This window comes from Melanerpes formicivorus, unplaced genomic scaffold (assembly GCF_026170545.1).
Source record: "Melanerpes formicivorus ecotype bairdi unplaced genomic scaffold, bMelFor1.0.p_v2 SCAF_10, whole genome shotgun sequence".
Classification (NCBI taxonomy): domain Eukaryota; kingdom Metazoa; phylum Chordata; class Aves; order Piciformes; family Picidae; genus Melanerpes; species Melanerpes formicivorus.
In genome coordinates, this window is record NW_027142362.1 from 5,797,717 (window position 1) to 5,821,752 (window position 24,036).

The 24,036-nt window shown below is 53.7% G+C and overlaps 1 protein-coding gene across 1 annotated transcript in view; it reads left to right on the forward strand.

The window, feature by feature from the left end:
- The first annotated feature begins 1,095 nt into the window (after positions 1-1,095).
- Positions 1,096-24,036, forward strand: part of ACAN (aggrecan) — a 31,359-nt gene continuing 8,418 nt past the window's right edge. The window contains exons 1-14 of the mRNA XM_068144352.1: positions 1,096-1,165; positions 2,225-2,596; positions 4,582-4,756; positions 5,273-5,400; positions 7,085-7,378; positions 8,892-9,401; positions 10,002-10,176; positions 10,854-10,981; positions 11,112-11,405; positions 11,940-12,131; positions 12,809-13,569; positions 13,669-14,972; positions 15,453-15,738; positions 15,919-16,813. Of these exons, the coding sequence (XP_068000453.1) occupies positions 1,096-1,165; positions 2,225-2,596; positions 4,582-4,756; positions 5,273-5,400; positions 7,085-7,378; positions 8,892-9,401; positions 10,002-10,176; positions 10,854-10,981; positions 11,112-11,405; positions 11,940-12,131; positions 12,809-13,569; positions 13,669-14,972; positions 15,453-15,738; positions 15,919-16,813 (5,584 nt within the window). The remainder of the gene's footprint in view (positions 1,166-2,224; positions 2,597-4,581; positions 4,757-5,272; positions 5,401-7,084; positions 7,379-8,891; positions 9,402-10,001; positions 10,177-10,853; positions 10,982-11,111; positions 11,406-11,939; positions 12,132-12,808; positions 13,570-13,668; positions 14,973-15,452; positions 15,739-15,918; positions 16,814-24,036) is intronic.

Consider the following 24,036-nt stretch of genomic DNA (forward strand, 5'->3'; position numbering starts at 1 on the left):
CCTCCTCTGGACTCCCTCCACCAGCTCCTTGTCATTCTTATGCTGGGGACACCAGAACTGGAGGCAGGATTGGAGGTGGGGTCTCAGCAATGCCTTTGCACTCTTTAGGCAGACTCCCCTCTCTTGCCCTGCTGGCCACACTCCTCTGGCTGCAGCCTAACCCAGTTAAGGTTAATCTAGTTGGCCTCACTGTGTTGCTTCTCCCATTCAATATCAGGAGCATGCTCTTCTCTTTTCCTACAGCTTTCAGAAGCAGCAAGTTGCTCTGAGTCAATGAGGAATCTCAAGAGGGTGCTTTTATGGTGAATCTGAGGTGGGCAGAATTGTGTCCTGTGGATTTCTTGTGTCAGCCCAGGATCCATTTGCAGTTAGGTTTCTGTATGCTGTCAATGTAAGAATATTGGATCCTTTGACCCAAAGCATGATTAACCTTTGCCTTTTCCATCATTAAGAGGGCAAATTTCCCTTCAGAGCATAGCTATGTGTACATCATGTAGTGGGCACAGTGGTGGTGGGTTGACAGTTGGGCCTGATGATCTTAGAGGTCTCTTCCAACCTTAGTGATTCTGTAATTCCATGACATGCTTCCAACCATAGAATCAGTAAGGCTGGAAAAGGCCTCAGAGATCATCAAGTCCAACCTGACATCATCTGGCCTGAGAGCCAGTGCTGGCCTGAATGGAGGGATGTTGGTGAGGGGCAAACTTCTGTTGTGAAGCAAAGGCTTGGTGGATGTGTTGGTACCTCTTGAGCAGGCATTCAGTGTGTGAAGATCTGCTGGAAAGCTGCCTTTCCCCTGAATCACGAGAGAGAATGGGAGAGCAGCACAGTAAGTGCTCTGCAACAACATTTCAGTCTGCTGCACAGAGCACAGCATCTTATTTCTGTGTCTCAGGCTCCTTTCCTGAAGCAAGAGGCACTTAGAGACAGTGTCCTTCCCCAAGGATGGATGTGGCTGCCCAGCCACATGTAGGAGGCTGAAGGGGTGGCTGAAAGATGACAGCGAACTGCAGCAGCATCTGCAGCACTCTGCTCCTTCTGAACATCCAGCTGTGATAATTCCTTTCTCCCTGTGCTGTTTCTTGCAGGTAAACTATGACCACTTTGCTATTAGTGTTTGTGTGCTTGCAAGTCATCACTGCAGCCACCACCTCGGAGCTCTCAGGTAGGTGTCTTGGGGTGCAGGAAAGCAGCCCTGAGCCCCTCTGCTGCACTCTGGTCCCGTCCCTGAGCACAAGCAGCTGCCAGAAACAAGTGTACCCAAGACCTGCTCTGAGCACACACAGGGCTTCTCTGTTTGAATGGCTACTATGACATAGCCTCCCACTGTTCTTGTGCTTGGGGAGCCAGGCCAAGGCAGATTTAGGGGGAAACCAAGGGCATTTCAGCATTCCCCTTTTTAAACCCCCTTTTAGACCCTGACAGGAGTGTAGTGTGGGCAGAAGCTATGCTGCAGCAGAGCCCCTCATTCCCTTCATTCCTTTTATTCCCTTCTTTCCCTTCATTCCTTTCATTCCCTTCTTTCCCTTCATTCCTTTCATTCCCTTCTTTCCCTTCATTCCTTCTATTCCCTTCAGTCCCTTCTTTCCCTTCATTCCTTTTATTCCCTTCATTCCCTTCATTCCTTCTATTCCCTTCTTTCCCTTCATTCCTTTCATTACCTCCTTTCCCTTCATTCCTTCTATTCCCTTCTTTCCCTTCATTCCTTTCATTCCCTCCTTTCCCTTCATTCCTTTTATTCCCTTCTTTCCCTTCATTCCTTTTATTCCCTTCATTCCCTTCATTCCTTCTATTCCCTTTATTCCTTTTATTCCCTTCTTTCCCTTCTATTCCCTTCTTTCCTTTCTTTCCCTTCATTCCTTCTATTCCATTAAGTCCCTTCCTTCCTTCTATTCCCTTCTTCCCTTCATTCCTTCTGTTCCCTTCATTCCCTTCTTTCCCTTCTTTCCTTTCATCCCTTTTATTCCCTTCTTTGCCTTCTATTCCCTTCTTCCCCTTCACTCCCACACCCAGCACTGGTCCATATCCCCAAAGCAGCCATGGCATAAAGGGTCCTGGCTGTAACTTCCCTTTCTGCAGGTCACTTTCAGCCAGCTAGACCAAAACTGGGGAGGTTGACCGTGTGGGTGTAGATTTGCAGGGCACATGCAGGCCCGGGAGACACAGATGTGTTTGGATGAAAGGAATCGTTGACGTGAGCTCTGCTTTCTTTGGGAACCAGCAGGCAGTAGTGATGGCCTGGAAGTGAAGATACCTGAGCAGTCTCCCCTGCGTGTTATCCTGGGAAGCTCCCTGAACATCCCTTGCTACTTCAACATCCCAGAGGAAGAGGACAGCAGCGCTCTGCTGACGCCCCGCATCAAGTGGAGCAAGCTGTCGAACGGCACCGAAGTTGTCCTGCTGGTGGCCACGGGGGGCAAAATCCGGCTCAACTCGGAGTACAGGGAGGTGATCTCTTTGCCCAACTACCCAGCCATCCCCACTGATGCCACCCTGGAAATCAAGGCACTGAGGTCCAACCACACTGGCATCTATCGCTGTGAAGTGATGTACGGCATTGAGGACAGGAAAGACACAATAGAGGTCCTGGTGAAAGGTGAGGTCCTGCCCCTTCCTCCTTCCTCTTAAGATCTTGCTTCCAAACCTGGGCTGAAGGGAGAAAGACATAAATGGGTGTAGGAGATGCTGCTCTCCTCACTGGCAACCCTCCTCAGGTTGCCCAGGGAGGTGGCTGGGGTCCCATCCCTGGAGATATTCAAGGTGAGGCTCAACAAGGCTCTGGGCTACCCGACCTAGCTGAGGATGTCCCTGCTGACTGCAGAGGGGGTTGGACTGGACGACCTTTGAAGGTCCCTTCCAATCCAAACTGTTCTATGGTTCTATAAACCCTTCCAGTCAGGTCACAGAAAAGGCAGAGAGGGGTGAGCAGAAGCCATGGGCCAGGCATTTATTTTAGCAGGTTAGGAGGAGCAGACTAAACAAACCAGCAAAATGACTCATGGCAGAATGCACAGCAATGAAATTACCCTTCTGGCAGGAGGTGAGTTGCAGAGGCAGCAGGATGAGATCCTTGGCAGGAGGTAGCACTGGACATGCTGGGCTGTTGTTGTTCAGAGGCATGAAACTGGAGCAGGGCTGCAAGAGACCTTTCATTTCTTCCAGACATTTTAGGAGATGGGATGCCCTCAGCTGGAGAGTTGGTCTGTTCTGGAGAAACTTTCCCCATCATCTTTCAAAGCACATCCTAGTAATAAACCAGCAGCATTTCCTACTACCCTGGCCTTGATTGGGGGTGGAGGACAAGGAGGCAGCTTCCACTACAAGCTAGCTGGCCAGGTCTGCTGCTCACAGGCACTGGAGTACATAGCTCAGAGTGGAGGCTGGAAGCCCCCACCCCCAATGCCTCCTGGTGGTTCTGTTTGACTTGCAGCCAGCCCAAGGTGTACCAACAGCCCTCCTTCATCAGAAAAAACAGTGACAGAGATGCTTGTGACAGATCTGGAGATTTTCCCTGCATTTGCCTCATGTTATTGTTTCCTGGGTGTTTGTACAGTGATCAGCTCTCTGCACCCTTGGTCCAGAGCAGGACCTTGGGAGGTGGCAGCTTTCAAAGCTGCACAGCAGCACAGTCCCTGTTCTGCCCCCAACAGCTGAAGCCTGCACCAAGCTGTGTCAGGGGAGCATTGAATCCTTCTACTGGTGACCCAGCTCTGTGTGCTGGGCTGTGGATTTCCTCCCACTGCTCACATCACTGCTCAACTGCTGGCACACTTGGTGCATACCAAGTTATCCATGGGACAGCACTGTGTCCTGGTGGCCAAGAAGGCCAATGGGATCCTGGGTGCATTAAGAAGAGTGTGTCCAGAAGATCCAAGGAGGTTCTCCTCCCCCCTACTCTGCCCTGGTGAGGCCTCAACTTGAGTACTGTGTTCAGTTTTGGGCTCCCCAGTTCAAGAGGGACAGAGACCTGCTGAAGAGGGACCAGTGGAGGGCTATGAGGATGATGAGGGGACTGGAGCACTGCCCTATGAGGAGAGGCTGAGGGACCCGTGGCTTTTTAGTCTGGAAAAGAGAAGACAGAGGGGATTGAATAAATGTTTATAAATATCTGAGGGCTGGGGGTCAGGAGGCAGGGGCCAGGCTCTGCTCACTTGCTCTGTGTGATAGGACAAGGAGCAATGGGTGTAAGCTGCAGCACAGGAGGTTCTATCTCAACGCAAGGGGGAACTCCTTTACTGTAAGGGTCACAGAGCACTGGAACAGGCTGCCCAGACAGGTTGTGGAATCTCCTTCTCTGGAGACTTTCAAGGCCTGTCTGGATGTGCTCCTGTGTGACCTGAGTTGGATTGTATGGTCCTGCTCTGGCAGGGGCATTGGACTCAATCTCTCTGTGTCCTTTCCACCCCCTGACATCCTGTGATCCCCCTTGGCTTGAGGTGCTCCAACACAGACAATGAGCACACAGAGTTCACTGCTCCTAGCTGGCATGTGCTGTGCTGCAGGTTCCTTGAGCTGCTCTGGAAAGTAAAGGGCTGGCTGCTGCCCAGCAGAGGTGTGAGTGATGGGCATGGTGTTTTCCAGGCGTCGTGTTCCACTACAGAGCAATCTCCACCAGGTACACCTTGAACTTTGAGAAAGCAAAGCAGGCCTGCATCCAGAACAGTGCTGTCATTGCTACTCCCGAGCAGCTGCAAGCTGCCTACGAGGATGGGTACGAGCAGTGCGACGCCGGCTGGCTGGCTGATCAGACTGTCAGGTAAGGGGCCCTGGAGGGCAGAGGGAAGCCGCAGAAGGCTCTCCTGTAGAGAAGCCACCCACTGAACACGGTAGAGAAACAGCTGCCAACAGCAGCCAGACTGCTGGTGTGCAGAGGGTGGATTGTAAGACATTCTCTGCCAGGGGGCAATCTATGGGAGGAAAGCAGAGTGACCTCTGTCCTCCTTGGCTGGTGGTGACAGCTGAGTGGACAATGGTGTCACCCTGGGCCCTCACCCTCCCTGAACAAAACAGATGCTATGCCAAGATGCACAAGTGTGGCTCAACCATCGTGACCTGCACATTCCATCCTGGGGAGGCAGCTTGGCCTCATGTCTTTGGCCATCACTCCCAGGGATGCTCAGGCCCATCAGAGGGAGGGCAGCACAGCAGATCAGCCTTCCCCTGTCCCATAGCCCAAGAAAAGCCATAACTCATGGCACTGTGCAGTGTTCCACAGCTCCCTGAGGCTGCCAGGGTCCTGCCTCCCACCTCCTTACACACCTTCTCTCCCCAGGTACCCCATCCACTGGCCTCGGGAGCGCTGCTATGGCGACAAGGATGAATTTCCAGGAGTGAGGACCTACGGTGTCCGTGAGCCAGATGAAACCTACGATGTTTACTGCTATGCAGAGCAAATGCAAGGTGATTGGGGCTTTTACTGCTGCTAGATTGACTGACTGGCCATTGGAATGGGCTGCCCACGGAGGTGGTGGAGTCACCAGCACTGGAAGTGTTTTAAATGAGACTGAATGAGGCACTTAGTGCCATGGTTTAGTTGATTAGATGGTGTTGGGTGATAGGTTGGGCTTGATGATCTCCAAGGCCTTTTCCAACCTGGTTAATTCTGTATTCTGTAGAGGCAAAAGCAGCCAAAGCTCTGAGCATTCCTAAAGTGAGCAACAGTAAATACGGAGGCAAGACAGGGTAAAGATGGAAAAGCAGGCACCTCAGCAAGGCCAGATGTTCTCTACAGTCTCTTTGTTAGACCTTGGATAATTTTAATGTCAAATGACTAATGCAGCACAGAGGGTGGAGTCTGCCTGACCTCCACCCTAGTCCACACCATCTATGTGTCTCTGGTCACCCAGGGGAGGGTGTGACACTCAGAGGTGTCCATCAGCCATGCTTAGGAAGCTCCAACACATCAGAACATCAGATAACAAATTGCCCTTTGTCTCCTTCTTGCCCTGTGGCTCCAGCTGGTTGGGCAAGTTCTACTCCAGGGTGTACCTGGGCTGTAAGCCTGCCTTCCTTCTGCAGTCACCAATGTGAGGTTGCAATATATCCAGACTCTCAGGAGTGGGAAGTGGAAAGAAAGGAACTGGGAGTTGCATGCCTGTGTAGAAGCACTGCAGAGGTTGCAGGCTGAGAGAGAAGAGGCTGTTCAGTCTGGAGAAGAGAAGGCTCTGAGGAGACCTAATTGTGACCTTCCAGTATCTGAAGGGGGCCTACAAGGAAGCTGGGGAGGGAGTTTTCAGGGTGTGAGGGAGTGATAGGACTGGAGGGAATGGAACAAAACTAGAAATGGGTAGATTCAGATTGGATGTCAGAAAGAAGTTCTTCCCCATGAGGGTGGTGAGAGACTGGCGCAGGTTGCCCAAGGAGGTGGTGGAAGCCTCATCCCTGGAGGTTTTTGCAGCCAGGCTGGATGTGGCTGTGAGCAACCTGCTGTAGTGTGAGGTGTCCCTGCCCACGGCAGGGAGGTAGGAACTGGCTGATCCTTGAGGTCCCTTCCAAGCCTGACAATTCTATGATTCTATGGTTCACATCTTGCTCTGTAGCCAGAGAGGGGCATTCTCTCCTTTTTAAGGCTGCTTCACTGCACAAGTGAGGCTTCAACCTGCTTGTGAAACAAGTGGACAGTCAAGTTCTGCCCAAGTGAGTGTCTCCAGTGCATCCTGCACATCAGTCTCACACTCAAATACAGAAATGAGCCTTGCCTCAACTGGGGCAAGCAGCTGCTGTCAGTCAGCTGAGCCTCACCCATGCCATGTGAGCCCTCTTGGCATCTGCAGAGGACCTGCCTGCCTGCTGAGCTGATGCCTGCTGGGGACAGGTAGTTCTGTGCTTTAGGCTGGATCTTAGGGAGGAGTTCTTCAGTACAAGGGTGGTGAGACTCTGGAGTAGGCTTGCCCAGGGAGGCTGTGGATGCCTTTTCCCTGGAGATGTTCAAGGTCAGGTTGGATGAGGCCTTGAGCAGCTGAGTCTAGTTGAGAGGTGCCCCTGCCCCCGGCAGGGAGGTTGGCCCAGCCGGTCTCCGAGGTGCCTTGCACGCCGAGCCGTGCCAGGCCCCGCGGTGCCGCGCTAACGGGCGCTGTGCTTGCAGGCAAAGTCTTCCACGCCAGCGCCCCGGAGAAGTTCACCTTCCAGGAAGCTTCAGAGAAGTGCCGCAGCTTAGGAGCTCGCTTGGCCACCACGGGGGAGCTGTACCTGGCCTGGAAGGACGGGATGGACGTGTGCAGCGCGGGCTGGCTGGCCGACCGCAGCGTGCGCTACCCCATCTCCCGCGCCCGGCCCAACTGCGGCGGCAACCTGCTGGGCGTGAGGACGGTCTACCTGCACGCCAACCAGACCGGCTACCCACACCCCGACTCGCGCTACGACGCCTTCTGCTACAGCGGTGAGTGCAGGGGGGCCGCGGGAACCTTCTCTCTGCCCTGCAGCTCCCCCGCCACGACTGAGCTCTCGGTGCTCTCCAGTGGGGTCCTAACACGGCGGGGAGGAACGGAGGTGCGGCAAAGGACTCGGTGCCTTGGCCTGCCCAGGGGGGTTCGTGCAGCACTCTTCACTGCAGTCCTCCCACACTTTCCACCCCTGGTAACTCTCCTGGAGACACAGAGCACAGCTCAGGTGCTTCAAGTGCATCCTGGAGACACCGAGCACAGCTCAGCTGCTTCATGTGCATCCTGGAGACACCGAGCACAGCTCAGCTGCTTCATGTGCATCCTGGAGACACCGAGCACAGCTCAGCTGCTTCATGTGCATCCTGGAGACACAGAGCACAGCTCAGCTGCTTCATGTGCATCCTGGAGACACCGAGCACAGCTCAGCTGCTTCATGTGCACCCTGGAGACACAGAGCACAGCTCAGGTGCTTCATGTGCATCCTGGAGACACAGAGCACAGCTCAGGTGCTTCATGTGCATCCTGGAGACACAGAGCACAGCTCAGGTGCTTCATGTGCACCCTGGAGACACAGAGCACAGCTCAGCTGCTTCATGTGCATCCTGGAGACACAGAGCACAGCTCAGGTGCTTCATGTGCATCCTGGAGACACAGAGCACAGCTCAGGTGCTTCATGTGCATCCTGGAGACACAGAGCACAGCTCAGGTGCTTCATGTGCATCCTGGAGACACAGAGCACAGCTCAGCTGCTTCATGTGCATCCTGGAGACACAGAGCACAGCTCAGGTGCTTCATGTGCACCCTGGAGACACAGAGCACAGCTCAGGTGCTTCATGTGCACCCTGGAGACACAGAGCACAGCTCAGGTGCTTCATGTGCATCCTGGAGACACAGAGCACAGCTCAGGTGCTTCATGTGACCTAAACAGGAAAGTGATCTGGGAGGGAAAAGGTGGGAGCTGTTTGGATGCATTTTGTATTTACATTGGGCTGTGCTGGTGCTGGAGTCAGCACACTTAGATGTGGAGCTCCCAAGTCGTTGCTTGGGGAGAGCGTTATCTTGGTGAGTCTTCATGCACCGAGTGTGAGCATCCCGCTGTCTTTCTCCCATGGCTCAGACCTGCTGTGGAGGTTATCCAAGCTGCCTTCCTTCCCTCCTGCCACCTTAAATTCCTTGCGGCAGGCACTAGAGGTCAGTGCAGACTTGGATATGGGCAAGGTGTTTTCAGGAAAGGGAGCTGGAGGAAAGCAGGGCAAGTCCTCTCTGGTCTGTCAGCTGTGGAGCATGCGGCGGCTCGTTGCCTCTAACCGACGACCGTGCCCTCCGTGCTGAGGTGTTGTACGGAGCCATAGTGGAGGAAGGAAAATCTTTTCTCTTCCCAGCCCATCATGAGTTCCCTGCTCCCTTCAGAGCCAGAAACACCCAGCTGCTTCTTGGAGCCAGCCCCAGCATGGTGCACCTGGCTGACTGACCGTGTTCCCTCTGATTGTTCTTTGTCTCCTGATGTAGGGGAAGATGTTGGAAGCCTGATCCCAGGGCAGTTCATCGATGAGCTAGGCAGTGGGCTGGGCAGTGGCTTCACTGTGCAGACTGTCACCCAAACCGAAGTGGAGCTGCCCCTGCTACACAATGCCACAGAGGAGGAGGCTCGTGGCAGCATCGCCACCCTGGAGCCCATTGAGATCACACCCACGGCCACCCAGCTGTATGATGGCTTCACTGGCCTGCCTGAGCTGTTTGCCACAAGTCTGACAGTAGAGACAACTGCCCCAGGGGAGAATGTGACCAGGGAAGATGTCACAGGGGGCTGGACTGTACCTGCAGAGCTCACCACCATAGCCTTAGACACTGCCATCACCACTGAAAGGGCAGAGGTGAGCTCCCTGGAAGATGTCGTGGGGGTGACTGCCACGCCAGGACTAGAGTCTGCCTCCACATCCACGGTGGAAGATCAGCTGGTTCAAGTGACAGCAGCCCCTGGTGTGGGTCTCCTCCCTGAGCAGCCCATCTCCCCCACAGGTAAGTCACCAGGACTTCAGGAAACCTGAAGGTGTGTTTCTCCTAGACATAACCACGCAGCTGGAAACAGCCTGAGCTTCTGCCACTACAGAGGGCATTCATGTCCCTGGAGGTGTGCAGGGTTGCTTAGGGTCAGGGACAGGCTGAATGCCATCCTCTACTATGGTAGTGCAGGGGCACAAGGAGGCTGTGGGCCACCCAGTTGTCACAGAATCACAGAATCAGCCAGGTTGGAAAAGACCTCAGTGATCATCAAGCCCAACCTACTACCTCTGCCTTTACCTCATCTTTAGTTACAATATTCCCCTCCAGCTCTAATCATGTGCTCGAAAGAGCTCAGCTGGCTGAAGCTTGGGGACACAGTGGCCACACTCTGCACTCCCACATGCATCTGGCTCTAAGCTCTTCCAGGACAGGAAGATCTTAGAGAAGGAGTAAAGAGATCCTCAGTGACAGAGGAGTTCACTGAATGACGCCTCTCCATCAAAGTGGTTTTGATAGGGACTGGACCTTGCCTTGTTGGGAAAACCCTTGCTGGTCACACCTCACAGGGAGGGGCAGCCCCATACCTGGTGTCTCACCACAGCTCTCTTCCCACAGGGGTGGTGTTCCACTACCGTGCTGCCAGCAGCAGATATGCCTTCTCCTTCATCCAAGCCCAGGAGGCCTGCCTGGAGAACAACGCCGTGATCGCCACCCCTGAGCAGCTGCAGGCTGCCTACGAGGCTGGCTTCGACCAGTGCGACGCCGGCTGGCTGCGGGACCAGACGGTCAGGTACAGCTGCTCCGGCCTGGGGCCCCACGAATGTCTGCTCTCATTTCATTTTCATTTCACTTTGGTCTGCCCTGCTGCTCTCTTTGTCAGCATCTAAAGCCTTCCTGACCTAAGGCTGTCGCCAGGCCACCATACCTGGTGGCCACTAGACCTGTTCTTCTCAACCTGTCCTACCTGTCTCCTAACCCAGCCTGCAGTGGTGAGCTCCTCTGGCACGTAGGAAAAGTGGAGGAAAGTCTTTATTCATCGCCTCCAGGTCACACTGGGAGCTCCAAGCACCTCTAGTGGTAAAATATTTCTGTCCTGCTCACAAGAAGGCTGGAGAGAGACTGTTTACAGGACAAGGGGCAATGGCTTCAAACAAAAGAAGAGCAGATTTAGGTTGGACACTAGGAGGAAGCTCTTTACCATGAGGGTGGTGGAACACTGGAACAGGTTGCCCAGGGAGGTGGTTGAGGCCTCATCCCTGGAGATATTTAAGGTGAGGCTCAACAGGGCTCTGGGCAACCTGATGTAGTTGAGGATGTCCCTGCTGAGTGCAGGGCAGTTGGACTGTGGTGATGTGTGGGGGTCCCTTCCAACCCAAACCATTCTATGATCCTAAGTATACTGAGTTTCTTCACACTGGAGGGTGCATGAGGCTGACCTGGGGGTTACCTCCTCTCTCCTTTTGCTAGGTACCCCATTGTGAACCCCCGAAGCAACTGCCTGGGAGACAAAGAGAACTCTCCAGGGGTGCGGTCGTACGGCATGCGCCCGGCCTCCGAGACCTACGATGTGTACTGCTACATTGACAGGCTCAGGGGTACGTCCTCCTCCTCCTCATCCCCCTGGGCACGGCTGTGGAACAGGAACCACCTTCACACCTGCACATCCACCTGTGCAAGGGTGGGCTGCAGGGACTCACTGCCCGCCTCTCTCTCCTACCCCCTCAGGTGAAGTGTTCTTCGCAACCCAGCCGGAGCAGTTCACCTTCGCAGAAGCTCAGCGGTACTGCGAGAGCCAAAACGCCTCCCTGGCCTCTGTCGGGCACCTCCACGCCGCCTGGAGGCAGGGCCTGGACAGGTGCTACGCCGGCTGGCTGGCGGACGGCAGCCTGCGCTACCCCATCGTCAGCCCCCGGCCAGCCTGCGGCGGGGACGCGCCCGGCGTCAGGACCATCTACCAGCACCACAACCAGACTGGCTTCCCCGACCCCCTGGCACGCCACCACGCCTTCTGCTTCAGAGGTACCCGTCCTTCCAGCACTTCCAAGTTGGGGTTGTTCAGTCTGGAGAAGAGAAGGCTCCGAGGAGACCTTATGGTGGCCTTTCAGTGTCTGAAGTGGGCTACAAGAAAGCTGGGGAGGGACTTTTCAGGGTGTCAGGTAAGGATAGGAGTAGGGGAAATGGATCAACGCTAGAGGAGGGGAGATTCAGATTGGATGTTAGGAAGAAGTTCTTCCCCATGAGGGTGGTGAGAGACTGGCACAGGTTGCCCAGGGAGGTGGTGGAAGCCTCATCCCTGGAGGTGTTTGCAGCCAGGCTGGATGTGGCTGTGAGCAACCTGCTGTAGTGTGAGGTGTCCCTGCCCATGGCAGGGGGTTGGAACTGGGTGAGCCTTGAGCTCCCTTCCAACCCTGACAATTCTGTGATTCTGTGACCTGTCTCCTCTGGGACAGGGATCTCACAGGGGAGGTTGGGGACACTGGGGTGTGATGCATTGGGTGGCATCTTGAGCAGTGAATTTTTGGCAGCCCCCTTCAATAGCTTTTTTTGTTCCAGCTTTGCCACCTGTGGAGGAGGATGGAGTCACCTCATTCTCTGAAGATGTGTTGGCAACCCAAGTGATCCCTGGCGTGGAGGGGGTACCCTCTGGGGAAGAGGTGACTGTGGAGACAGAGTTTGCCACTCAGCCTGAGAATCAGACAGCCTGGGGGCCAGAGATCTTTCCAACTGATGTGTCACTCCTCCCAGGTGGGTCAGAGCTTCCCTGGCTCCTGGGTGATGCTTGGCTGGAGTTGCAGGGTTGAGATACCCCCAAAATAAATGATCTGTGTCCTTGCTGAAGGAGATTCCCTCAAAGTTTAGATAGTTCTCACCATATTGGCAAAGTCTGAGGCCAGGCACACAGGAGGAGCCACAAGTGTCTGCTCTTGAACTTCTGCCTAGGGCTGAGCTAGATGAGCAGCAGAGCAGCACCCCCAGCACTGCCAGAGCACCTCACAAATCAAGTTGTTGTCTACCCATGATGGGAAAGGCAGGTCAGAAACACATCTCAGGCCACGCTTTCCAGGGAAGACAGAGCTGCAGTGCAGTCAGGGCAGCACCAAAGCGTTTCTCTTCCACACGCTCTCTCCAGGGAAGGAGCAGCTTGGCTTTGGCACCTGGGAATTGGTGTCACTGTGCCAGCAGATTATCTCTTCTGTCAGTTTCCCAAAGATCTTGCATTTCTAGCTGGTTAAGATATAATGTTCCTTCCCAAATTTGAAGGGACCCAAATTACATCTGCAAGCACAAAGGACTTTGTGCCTTTATGCCAGAGGTATCCATGTGGAGGCAAAGTCAATGGGGGAATCGTTAACAGCCTCTTTAAAACACTTCAGGAAAGGATGTTCCTGGCTCACTCTCTGTGTTTGCTCTTTTTTTTCCAGTGAGTCCCTCTGCTTTTCCTCCAGCTACCCCAACACCAGAGGAGACCAGCACCTATGTTTCCACCAGTGAAGTGTCAGGGCAGGTGACCGAACCAGGAGAACCCCAAGCCAGTGGTGAACCTTCAGCATCCGGGTGGGCTTCTGGAGTCCCAGATACAAGCGGGGAACCAACTTCTGGAGGCTTTGAACACAGTGGAGAACACTCAGGGGCTGGAGAAAGTGGATTACCATCGGTAGACCTGCAAACCAGTGGCTTCCTACCTGGAGAAAGTGAGCTGCCCTCGGGGGATCTAAGCGGGGTGCCTTCTGGCGTCCTTGACACCGGCGGCTTGCCCTCTGCAGAGGAAGAAGTATTGGTGCCTGCTTCCAGGGTACCGGACATCAGTGGGATGCCATCTGGAGTGGAAAGCAGTGGGCAGCCTTCTGGATTTAGTGGAGAAATCTCTGGCACGGAGCTAGTCAGCGGTGTGTCATCTGGAGGGGAAAGTGGACTCGCCTCTGGTTTCCCAACCATCTCCCTGGTGGACACCACCTTGGTGGAAGTTGTTACGACGGCGCCAGAACGGCGAGAGGAGGGACAGGGATCCGTCAGTGTCAGCGGGGAAGGAGATCTCTCAGGCCTCCCACCCACCGAATGGGACACCAGTGGTGGAGCCCAGGGCTTACCCTCAGGAGCTGAGCTCAGTGGGGAGACCTCTGGAGTGCCCGAGCTCAGCGGGGAGCCCTCTGGGGTGCCTGAGATCAGTGGGGAGCCTTCTGGGGTGCCCGAGATCAGTGGGGAGCCCTCTGGGGTGCCTGAGCTCAGTGGGGAGCCCTCTGGGGTGCCTGAGATCAGTGGGGAGCCCTCTGGGGTGCCTGAGCTCAGTGGGGAACCCTCTGGGGTACCTGAGATCAGTGGGGAGCCCTCTGGGGTGCCTGAGCTCAGTGGGGAGCCCTCTGGGGTGCCTGAGATCAGTGGGGAGCCCTCTGGGGTGCCTGAGCTCAGTGGGTTGCCCTCAGGACTGGATGCCAGTGGAGAACCATCTGGAACACATGAGCTCAGTGGCCTGACAGACCTAAGTGGCCTTATTTCTGGCAGCAGTGGGAGCGGCGAGGCCTCAGGCATCACCTTCATAGACGCCACCTTGGTGGAAGTGGCAACGACTCCCTCAGTGACAAGGGCAGAAGCTAAAGAGATTTTGGAAATCAGTGGATTGCCTTCAGGAGGTGAAGATGTGTCAGGCATGGTTCCTGGGGGTTTAGACATCAGTGGTGAACCTTCTGGGCACCTAGACTTTGGTGGGAGTGCTTCTGGAGCGCTCGAGACGAGCGGGCACCCGAGTGGAGGGGTTGACGGCAGTGGAGAAGTCTCTGGAGTTGATGTCACCAGTGGCCTACTGTCTGGAGAAGGAAGTGGACTCACCTCTGGCTTCCCCACAGTCTCTCTTGTGGATACCACTTTGGTGGAAGTTGTAACCCAGACCTCAGTTGACCAAGAGGTGGGAGGAGGACCATCTGGGGTGATTGAAATCAGTGGAGTTGCTTCTGGAGACAGAGGACTGTCTGGAGAAGGGTCTGGAGCCGTGGAGACTAGTGGGTTTCCTTCAGAGACAGGAGACATCAGTGGAGAGCCATCTGGGATCCCATACATCAGTGGAGAGCCATCTGGGATCCCACACATCAGTGGAGACATTTCTGGAGCCGTAGATCTAAGTGGACAATCTTCCTCAGTGCCTGATATCAGTGGGGAGACATCAGGGTTTCCAGAGGTCACTTTAGTCACTTCCGATTTGGTAGAAGTCGTGACAAGGCCAACAGTGTCACAGGAACTTGGAGGGGAAACAGCTGTCACCTATCCCTCCAGCTTTGAGCCAAGTGGGGAGGCTTCTGCTTCTGGTGAACTGAGTGGGGAAACATCTGCATTGCCAGAAAGTGGTGCAGAAACATCATCAGCTTATGAAATCGGTGGGGAAACGTCTGCATTTCCTGAAGCTAGCACAGAGACATCCACGGGTCAAGAAATCAGTGGGGAAACATCTGCACTTCCTGAAAGTGCTGTGGAAACATCCACAATTCAGGAAATCAGTGGGGAAACCTCTGCCTTCCCTGAATTTAGCACACAAACATCCTCAGGCAGAGAAATCAGTGGGGAAACCTCTGCCTTCCCTGAATTTAGCACAGAAACATCCTCAGGCAGAGAAATCAGTGGGGAAACCTCTGCCTTCCCTGGATTTAGCATAGAAACATCTTCAGGTCAAGAAATCAGTGGGGAAACATCTGCCTTCCCTGGATTTAACATAGAAACATCTTCAGGCCAAGAAATCAGTGGGGAAACATCTGCCTTCCCTGGATTTAGCACAGAAACATCTTCAGGTCAAGAAATCAGTGGAGAAACATCTGCCTTCCCTGGATTTAGCATAGAAACATCTTCAGGTCAAGAAATCAGTGGGGAAAGTTCTGCCTTCCCTGGATTTCACATAGAAACCTCTTCAGGTCAAGAAATCAGTGGGGAAAGTTCTGCCTTCCCTGGATTTCACATAGAAACATCCACAAGCCAAGAAGCCAGGGGTGAAACATCTGGCTACCCTGACCTGATCCTAGAGACATCCACAGCTCAAGAAATAAGTGGGGAAAGCTCTGCCTTTCCTGAAAGCAGCACAGGAACCTCCACCACACAAGACATCAGTGGGGAGACCTCTGCATTTCCTGACATTAGGATAGAAACCTCCACAAGTCAAGACATCAGTGGGGAGACCTCTGCCTTTCCTGGCATTAGGATAGAAACATTCACAAGTCAAGAAGCCAGGGGTGAAACCTCTGGCTACCCTGAAATTACCATTGAGACCTCCACAGTGCAGGAAACCAGTGGAGAAACCTCTGCCTTCCCTGAGATCAGCATAGAGACTTCCACAGTCCATGAAATCAGTGGAGAAAGTTCTGCCTTCCCTGAGATCAGCATAGAAACTTCCACAGTCCATGAAATCAGTGGAGAAACCTCTGCCTTTCCTGATATTAGGATAGAAACATCCACAAGTCAAGAAGCCAGGGGTGAAACTTCTGGCTACCCTGAAATTACCATTGAGACCTCCACAGTGCAGGAAACCAGTGGAGAAACCTCTGCCTTCCCTGACATTAGGATAGAAACATCCACAAGTCAAGAAGCAAGGGGCGAAACATCTGGCTACCCTGAAATTACCATTGAGACCTCCACAGTGAATGAAACCAGTGGGGAAACCTCTGCCTTCCCTGAGATCAGCATAGAGACTTCCACAGTCCATGAAATCAGTGGAGAAAGTTCTGCCTTTCCTGAGATCAGAATAGAAACCTCCACAAGTCAGGAAGCCCGAGGTGAAGCCTCTGCATTTCCTGAGATCAGCATAGAGACTTCCACAGTCCATGAAAGCAGTGGGGAAAGCTCTGCATTCCCTGAGGTTAGAATAGACACCTCCACCAGTCAAGAAGCCAGGGGTGAAACGTCTGCCTACCCCCAGATCAGCCTAGAAGCCTCCACAGGTCAAGAAGTAAGTGGGGAAAGCTCTGCGTTTCCTGAGATCAGAATAGAAACCTCCACCAGTCAAGAAGCCTGGGGTGAAACGTCTGCGTTCCCCGAGAGCAGCACAGCAGCAGCCGCGGTGCAGGAAAGCAGTGCCGAAGCAGCTGCACTGCCTGCTGCGAGCTTGGAGCCAGCTGCCGCAGCCTCGGCCACCGGGCAGCCCTCCGGGGCTCCCGAGGAGACTCCTGGTGCAACGTCTGGAGCGGTGACGGGCTCGGCGGCAGGCATCTGGGAGGAAACCGCCGTCCCAGACGCTGTAACGAGCACCAGCAGTGCAGATGCTGAACCCACGCAGCCACCCAGGAACCCTGAAGAGGCTCAGCTGGAACCAGAGCCCTCCCCCCCTGCGGTGTCGGGACAGGAGACAGAGACGGCTGCTGCTCCAGACAACCCCCATCTGCTGGCCACCGCTACTGCTGTCCTGCCTCAAGTCTCACAAGAAGCCATAGATGCCTTAGGACCCACTGCACAAGGTACTGTGTCTGCTCCTGGGGAAGGGAAGGGCCAGAGCCATCACACTGCTTTTTTAGCTTCTATAGCATAGCAGCAGATCTGAGCAGGACATTATTGTGGGAAGCCATCAAGATGTAGGGTTTGAACACCTGGGGTGTCCCACAGCTCCTGTTCAATAGCTTCTCTCTCCCCAGATGGGGCACCACGGCAGCAGGCATGAGCTGCTCCTCTGGGTTGCTGGCCTTGGTGGCTGCAGCTGTAGCCCAGCTGTGCTGAGCAGCCCAGTGGAGCTGGCACCTGCCAGGAACACGATGGAGGCACTGTCTGCTTGTGCCTCTCAGGGTGCCTAGGCCATCACTGGAACATAGATAACCTCTCCCCTCTGTGCTGTCAAAGGCAGGGGCTCGAACAGGAGTATCAGTGAATGGCCGTGGGGAGCCACTGTGACCAGCACCCTGGGTGTGCCAGAGCTGGGGAAGGCACTGGGACATACATGGCCCCTCTGAAATTGCTCTAATCAGAGAAAACCATTGCTGCAACCCAGAGAAAACAACCAGTTTCTAATTCTCATCTGGAAACAGGAGCATCACCTGCCAGAGGCTTCCAGCCTGGCTAGGGATTGCAGCTGAGCAGTTGGACAAGAGAGGCCCCAGGTCTCTGTCCTCTTTGGTTTCTCACTCTGTGCTGACTTGCTCCCCAAGCATTCAGCAGTGATTGCACCAGAGCAGAAGGCTGCCCGTGGAGGGAGAAGCCAAAGAAAGACAGCTGGGGACAAAACCCTGTCTGCTCTCAGCATTATCTGGACCAAAATCAATGTCTGCACCAGGCTGCTCTGATCCCTTTGGCACAGAGCATGGCTGCTCTGTGGTCTGGGCTTTATGCTGCTCTCTGCAGCTAGAATGGGCTGAATGTGTGACCAGGCTCAGAGCATGGCCACCTTTTGCCAGCTCTGCTGACAGATGTCCTTCCTTCCACCCTGCCCCTTTCAGGGGGGTTGTGCTCTGCCTTTGGGAGTTTCCCTTGCTGCCAAGTGTGAACAGACACAGTACTGAAATCTGAATTACATCTGAATGACCTCTGATGGTGAAAAGGCTCAGCTGGCTTTCTGGGGAGCATCCCCCCCAGCAGTGTTCATGTGTTGTGGAGTCATTAGGATAGTGTAAGGAGAAGAAAATGAGGTGGGACATTGCCATGCTTGTTGGTGGCTGATTCTTGGCCAAAGGAAGAGCCCAGCCCTGGTAGCACAGGACCTCCTGCAACCCTGGAAGTGCTCAAAGCCAGGCTGGACAGGGTCTAGAGGGAGGTGTCCCTGCCCCTGGTGGGGGAGTGGGAACTGGATGATCTTTAAGGCCCCTTCCAACCCTTCTATGATGCTGTGATATGCCTGGCCATGTCTTGCTGTCACTTTGCTGCAATCAGGAGCATGCTCTTGGGGACAGGCCTCGTTTTAAAAGCATCAATGCCTGTGCTGGTGACTGGAGGCCCTTTGTGTGCTCAGTTCTCAGTGGACCACAGCTCCATGGAGGACATGTTGCTTAAGTGTGGTGCAAAATGTATGTTCCAAGAGATTTGCTCAATTCCCTCCCTCCAAAGTAATGTTTCTTCTACACTCTTCCCACATTACCTCCTGAACTGCTTCTCTTTGGTTAATTTACACCATTCAGTGTAGGCAGCTCTGGGCTCAGTAAGAGTCTGTAAGTGCAGGGCTTTGTGAAGCTCAGCCTGGATTCTATCATTTCCATCCCCAAAGTGTTTCAGATGAGTCACTGCCTTCCTCCCTGCGTCACTTCTCTCCCTCTGAGCAAACAGGTAATCACAAACCTTTGTTCAGTGCTGCTCAGAGCACCCTGCAAGCCCAGGCTGTGCTGAGCAGCTGCCCAGCAGGTGCTGCAGGAGTGGGTGAGGGCACATCAGAGAGGTGGTTCCCACAGTGCAGGGCCAGCTTGGCACCAGAGTGCTGCAGGGACTCACCCCCCACCCCCCAATGCCCTCCTTGCACACCTAAGGGGGTCTGGCTTTGGGCTGTGCCCACTGCCACATAAATGCCTGGAGGGAGACAAAAACAAGCCAGCAAAGGCAGGGCTGAGGGGAAAGAAAGAAAGTAGGGAGTGAGACTCATGGTGGGGGGGAGTGTGTGGAATGAAAACCAAACCCCAAAAGCAACAAAACACCCAAATCAGGGGGGGAAAGAAAAAGAAGATAAAGGAAAAAATGGGCTCCAAGTGAGGTTTTCTTTTTATAACTCCCCCCCAAGGTGACTGCCAGATTCTTTGGAGCATTTTGTCAGCCAACATTCCTGGGAAGTACTCTGAAAGCAAACCATGTGTGCAGCAGCAGCTCATGTGTGGAGAAGCCTGAAAGCTTCTCTGAAACTGGGGCATGTTGCCTGTTTGCCAGGCACAGAGATGCCAGTGGAGCAGCTGGAGTCTCTTACTGGGTGGCAGGGAGGGCAAAGGGACCACCACATGAAGTTCAGCTGCAGACTCTTCACAAGCTACAGATGGGTTTGAGTACAGGTGCATGGCTGGGTGCTCCTGCCAGGGAAGATGTTCTAGGGTAAAGCTTCTCTTTTCATGGGCAAGCTGCTTTACTGCAGCATCCTTCCATGGCTCGATGCAGTCCTGGCCAGGGTCTGAAGGACCCTCCTCAGTAAGTCTGCAGCTGGCACCATGCTGGGTGGCTGTGTCTGTCTGCTAGAGGGTAGGGAAGCTTTACAGCAGGATCTGGACAGCTGAGACCCCTGGGCCAAGGCTAATTGTATGAGGTTCAACAAGGCCAAGTGCCAGGTCCTGCACCTGGGTCACAACAACCCTGTGGGGAGCTACAGACCTGGGGGATGTGCAGCTGGAAAGCTGCAGCTTGGAGAGCAGCCTGAGAGAGTTGGTTGGCTGTTCACTGAATATGAGCCAGCAGTGTGCCCAGGAGATCAAGAAATCCAGTGGCATCCTGGCTTGGATTAGCAACACTGTGGCCAGCAGGGACACAGAGGTGATATCCCCCTGTGCTCAGCACTGGGGAGGCCATACCTTGAGTGCTGTGTTCAGTTCTGGGCCACTCACTCCAGGAGGGACATTGAGGGGCTGGAGCCTGTCCAGAGCAGGGCAACAAGGCTGGAGAAGAGCCTGGAGCACCTGGGCTACAAGGGGAGGCTGAGGGATCTGAGAGTGTTCAGGCTGGAGGAGAGGAGGCTGAGGGGAGACCTCATTGCTCTCTACAGCTCCCTGAAGGGAGGTTGGAGTGAGGAAGGGCAACCTCTTCTCCTTGGTGGCAAGAGACAGGCCCAGAGGATAAGGTTCCAAGCTGCACCAGGGGAGGTTCAGGCTGGATATTAGGCAATATTTCTTCCCAGAGAGGGTTCTCAGGCATTGGAATGGTCTGCCCAGGGCAGTGCTGGAGGCACCATCCCTGGGGTTGTTCAAGCAGCTGTGGAGCTGGTGCTTAGGGACATGGTTTAGTGTTAACCCTGCAGTGCTGGGCGAAGGGTTGGACTGGGTGAGCTTGGAGCTCTCTTCCAAGCAGATATATTCTGTGATTCTGGGAAGGAAACTCATCCAGGTGGCAAGAAAATGGATTCCCCATGACCTTTCAACACCTCTCCAGCAAGGCAAACTTCTTCTAGAGAATTAGAGCAAAGTGATGACAAAAGAAGAAGAAAGGAAAAAGAAATAAGGAAAAATAATCCCAGACTTCCCTTTTTTGGGGGGGGAGGCTTGTTATTCTTTACAGTGCTCTTGGGATTGGAAACATGGAAAGCCTACAAGAAAGAACCACAGGCTGGAGCCCAGAATGCTGTTTTCCATGTTGTGGTTGCCTCTTGAAACTCAGCTCTTGTAAAAAGCTCAGCTCTGAGAGCTGTGCGGTGCTCAGGGTCTGTAAGGCGTTAAGGGCTGCCCATTAAGTGCCTTTCACTCTGACTAGCGTTCAACCTGGGTGAAGCCAGCTCAGCTGGAGGCAGGAGCTCAGGCTGAGGAGCAGGGAGGTGTGGCTGTTGCCCTCTTGTCCTGTCGTTAAGAGGTTCCAGCTAGATCCAGCAGGCTTTTTAGTGGGATGATTTAAGAAGAATGATATTTTGCTCTGCTCTGCCGCAGCCTCTTTAAAAGCCAGAGCCAGAAGCACAAAAGAGACCCAAGATTAACGCTTGGAGTGCCGGTGGTTTGTAGTGTTTAACCCCTTGGAAGGCTGCAGAGGGTTTTAGCCAGCAGTTTGCTCCTTCCATAAAGGCAGGAGCCCCACCAAGCCTGGAGAATTGTCCATAGGCTTGGCCTCTTCAGCCAGAGTTTTGCCAACTCAGGAATTCTTTTTGCTTGTGGTAATGTTTGAAGATAAATAATTATGAGCTCAAAAAAAAAAAGGAGAAAATTCCCCATGCTGGCATTTCAGTCAAAGGCTGTGGTTTGGAGCACTCTGAGCAGTCAAAGGCTTTAAAACTTCACCTATTTTTTGGGGGGGGATGAGAGAAATGTGCTGAAATGGCAGCTGTTTGTGGTAGGGTTTGCTTGTCTCTGGTGAAAGGAGCTCATAAAACCTCCTGCCTGTGGCCCTGATGTGGTTGAAGGTCAGAATCCAAGTGGGGAAAGGGTCTTGATGGGCTTTCCTCATTCTTCATACTCTGGGAGGCAAAGGGGTAGAGGTTTGTTGGTGCAGAGAAGATCAGACCAGAAGATAAAAATGTGTCTAGGAAGTATTCCCCTCGTTCACCACATCTCACCCAGTGTGGAATGAAGAGTATGGGCTCAAGAAAGGGATGGAGGCACCAGGGCTGGCTGAGAAACAAGCAAAACCAGAGATTCCTTGTGGCTGGGCAGATGACTTGATGTGTCCTGGGTTGATCACAGAATGTCAGGGGTTGGAAGGGACCTCCAGAGAGCATTGAATCCAACCCCCCTGCCAGAGCAGGACCACCCAGGGCAGGTCACACAGGGACACATCCAGCTGGGTTTGGAAAGTCTCCAGAGAAGGAGACTCCACAACTTCTCTGGGTAGCCTGCTCCAGGGCTCCATCACCCTCACCACACAGAAGTGTCTCCTCATGATGAGGTGGAACCTCCTGGGTTCCAGCTTGTCCCTGTTGTTCCTTGTCCTGTCACTGGGCTCCACTGAAAAGAGCCTGGCACCCCTCAGCTATCGATAGACATTGGTCAGATCCCCTCTCAGCCTTCTCTTCTCCAGACTAAACAGCCCCAGGGCTCTCAGTCTCTCTTCACAGCAGAGATGTTCAAGCCCCCCAGTCATCCTCACAGCTTCCATTGGACTCTCCCCAGCAGGTCCCTGTCCCTCCTGAAGTGAGGAGCCCAAAACTTCCCTTTTGCATCAAAAGTTCATCAACTTAATTAAAAACCTGCCTCTGATGAGGCAGCCTAGAGTCCTGGAGCAGTGCTCTCCACTTGGCAGTGCAGTTCTACACCAAACATTTTGAAGGCAGGGAAGTCCACACTTCCTCAGCTTTCCTTCCAGGAGCCTGCTGGACAAATGGAAGGTCCCAGCAGACCCAGAGGTTCTCCTGAAGGCTTGCTGTTCCCTAGGTGAGCACAGCTTTTTAAGGCTGGAGCAGTCCCTGCCCCTCCTGCTGCATGGAGGCTTTGGTTTAATTATTGTAATTAATTATCTTAATGACTTAATTGCTCCTGGTAAGTCACTGGCTGGCTGTGTGACGTTCAGTGCCAGCCTTTCCCTTCACATGGGAGAGAACAGTTTCCCCCCCCCCCCCCAACTCCTCCTTTTCTTTTCTTGTAGGAGTCACTCTACAACTGCTCTGCTGTTTTTCTTTGCTGTTTGAGCTGTCAAATTGACAGCTCAAACTTCCCAGGAGCCTCTGAGAGGCAGATTTAATTTGTACCTGGATTATTATTTCCCCCCCTCACCCCAGCCTCTGAAAGATAATTATCTGGCTGGTCTCTGAGTCCCTCTTTGGATAATTGCACTTACAGGGAGGCCTGCAAAGCAAGAGTGAGGGGCACAGCAGAGGCTGTTGGACATTCTGAACACGCCTTGCCTTTCTCTCTTACCTTTCCCTCTCTTCAGAACAAAGCCAGGAGTTTAGATCCTAGTGCACAGGAAAGCCAGGCAGCTTGGTCAGGGTTTGGGTGCCACCCTCTCTGCTCACAACCTGCCTTCTCCTCAGCAGGTGCTTTCAGCACAGAGCTGACCTTATCTCATGGCTCCTTGCTCACCTTCCACACAGGCTGCCAGGAGAGCAATGCATGCCTGTGCTGCTCCCAAAAGGGTTTGCACTGTGCCTGGTGTTGCCTTCTTAGCCTGGGCTGAAGGATTTCAGCAGCATTTCCTTCTCACTACTGGCTTTGAGTGGTCACTTTTGTCTGCCCTTTGCCTCCTGTGCAAAACCAGCACCCACCTCTCCTTTGAACACAGAGTGAGAGCCCTAGAGTAGAGTAGAGTAGAGTAGAATGCAGAGGAGAGGAGAGGAGAGGGGAGGGGAGGGGAGGGGAGGGGAGGGGAGGGGAGGGGAGGGGAGGGGAGGGGAGGGGAGGGGAGGGGAGGGTAGAATTAATCAGGTTGTGTGGAGAAGAGAAGACTGAGAAGGGACCAATGTCTATCAGTGTCTGAGGGGTGGGTGTCAGGATGAAGGTGCCAGGCTCTTTTCAGTGGTGCCCAATGACAGGACAAGGAACAACAGGGACAAGCTGGAACCCAGGAGGTTCCACCTCAACAGGAGGAGACACTTCTGTATGGTGAAGATGATGGAGCCCTGGAGCAGGCTGCCCAGAGAGGTTGTGAAGTCTCCTTCTCTGGAGACTTTCCAAACCCAGCTGGATGTATCCCTGTGTGACCTGCCCTGGGTGGTCCTGCTCTGGCAGGGGGGTTGGATTTGATGCTTTCTGGAGGTGCCTTCCAACCCCTACCCTTCTGTGATTCTGTGCCTTTTCAGTTCCAAAGGACTTCTCTTCCCAGCTTCTGTGATCTAGCACAGCACTTCGCTTTCAGAGGCACCGAGAGAGTGTTGATGGTGTGTTCAGCTGCACCACAAGAAAACAGCTCTGGCTGACTCCAGCATGTGTCTGGCAACATCCAGGGAACCTTGGGAAGAAAACAGTGAGGCAAGCTCAAAGTTTGCAGTGTAGCTCTGCCACTCCCCTTGCTTTCTCCAGCCAACAGTTTGCATCTAAGTTGTTGGTTTATTACACACACAAAGAAACCTAAAACCTAGGTGTTAGACCTTGGGCCCTGTTAGTAGCCAAAAAAAAACCCAACCCCAGGACCTGTTGTGAGAGTAGATCTGAATAAT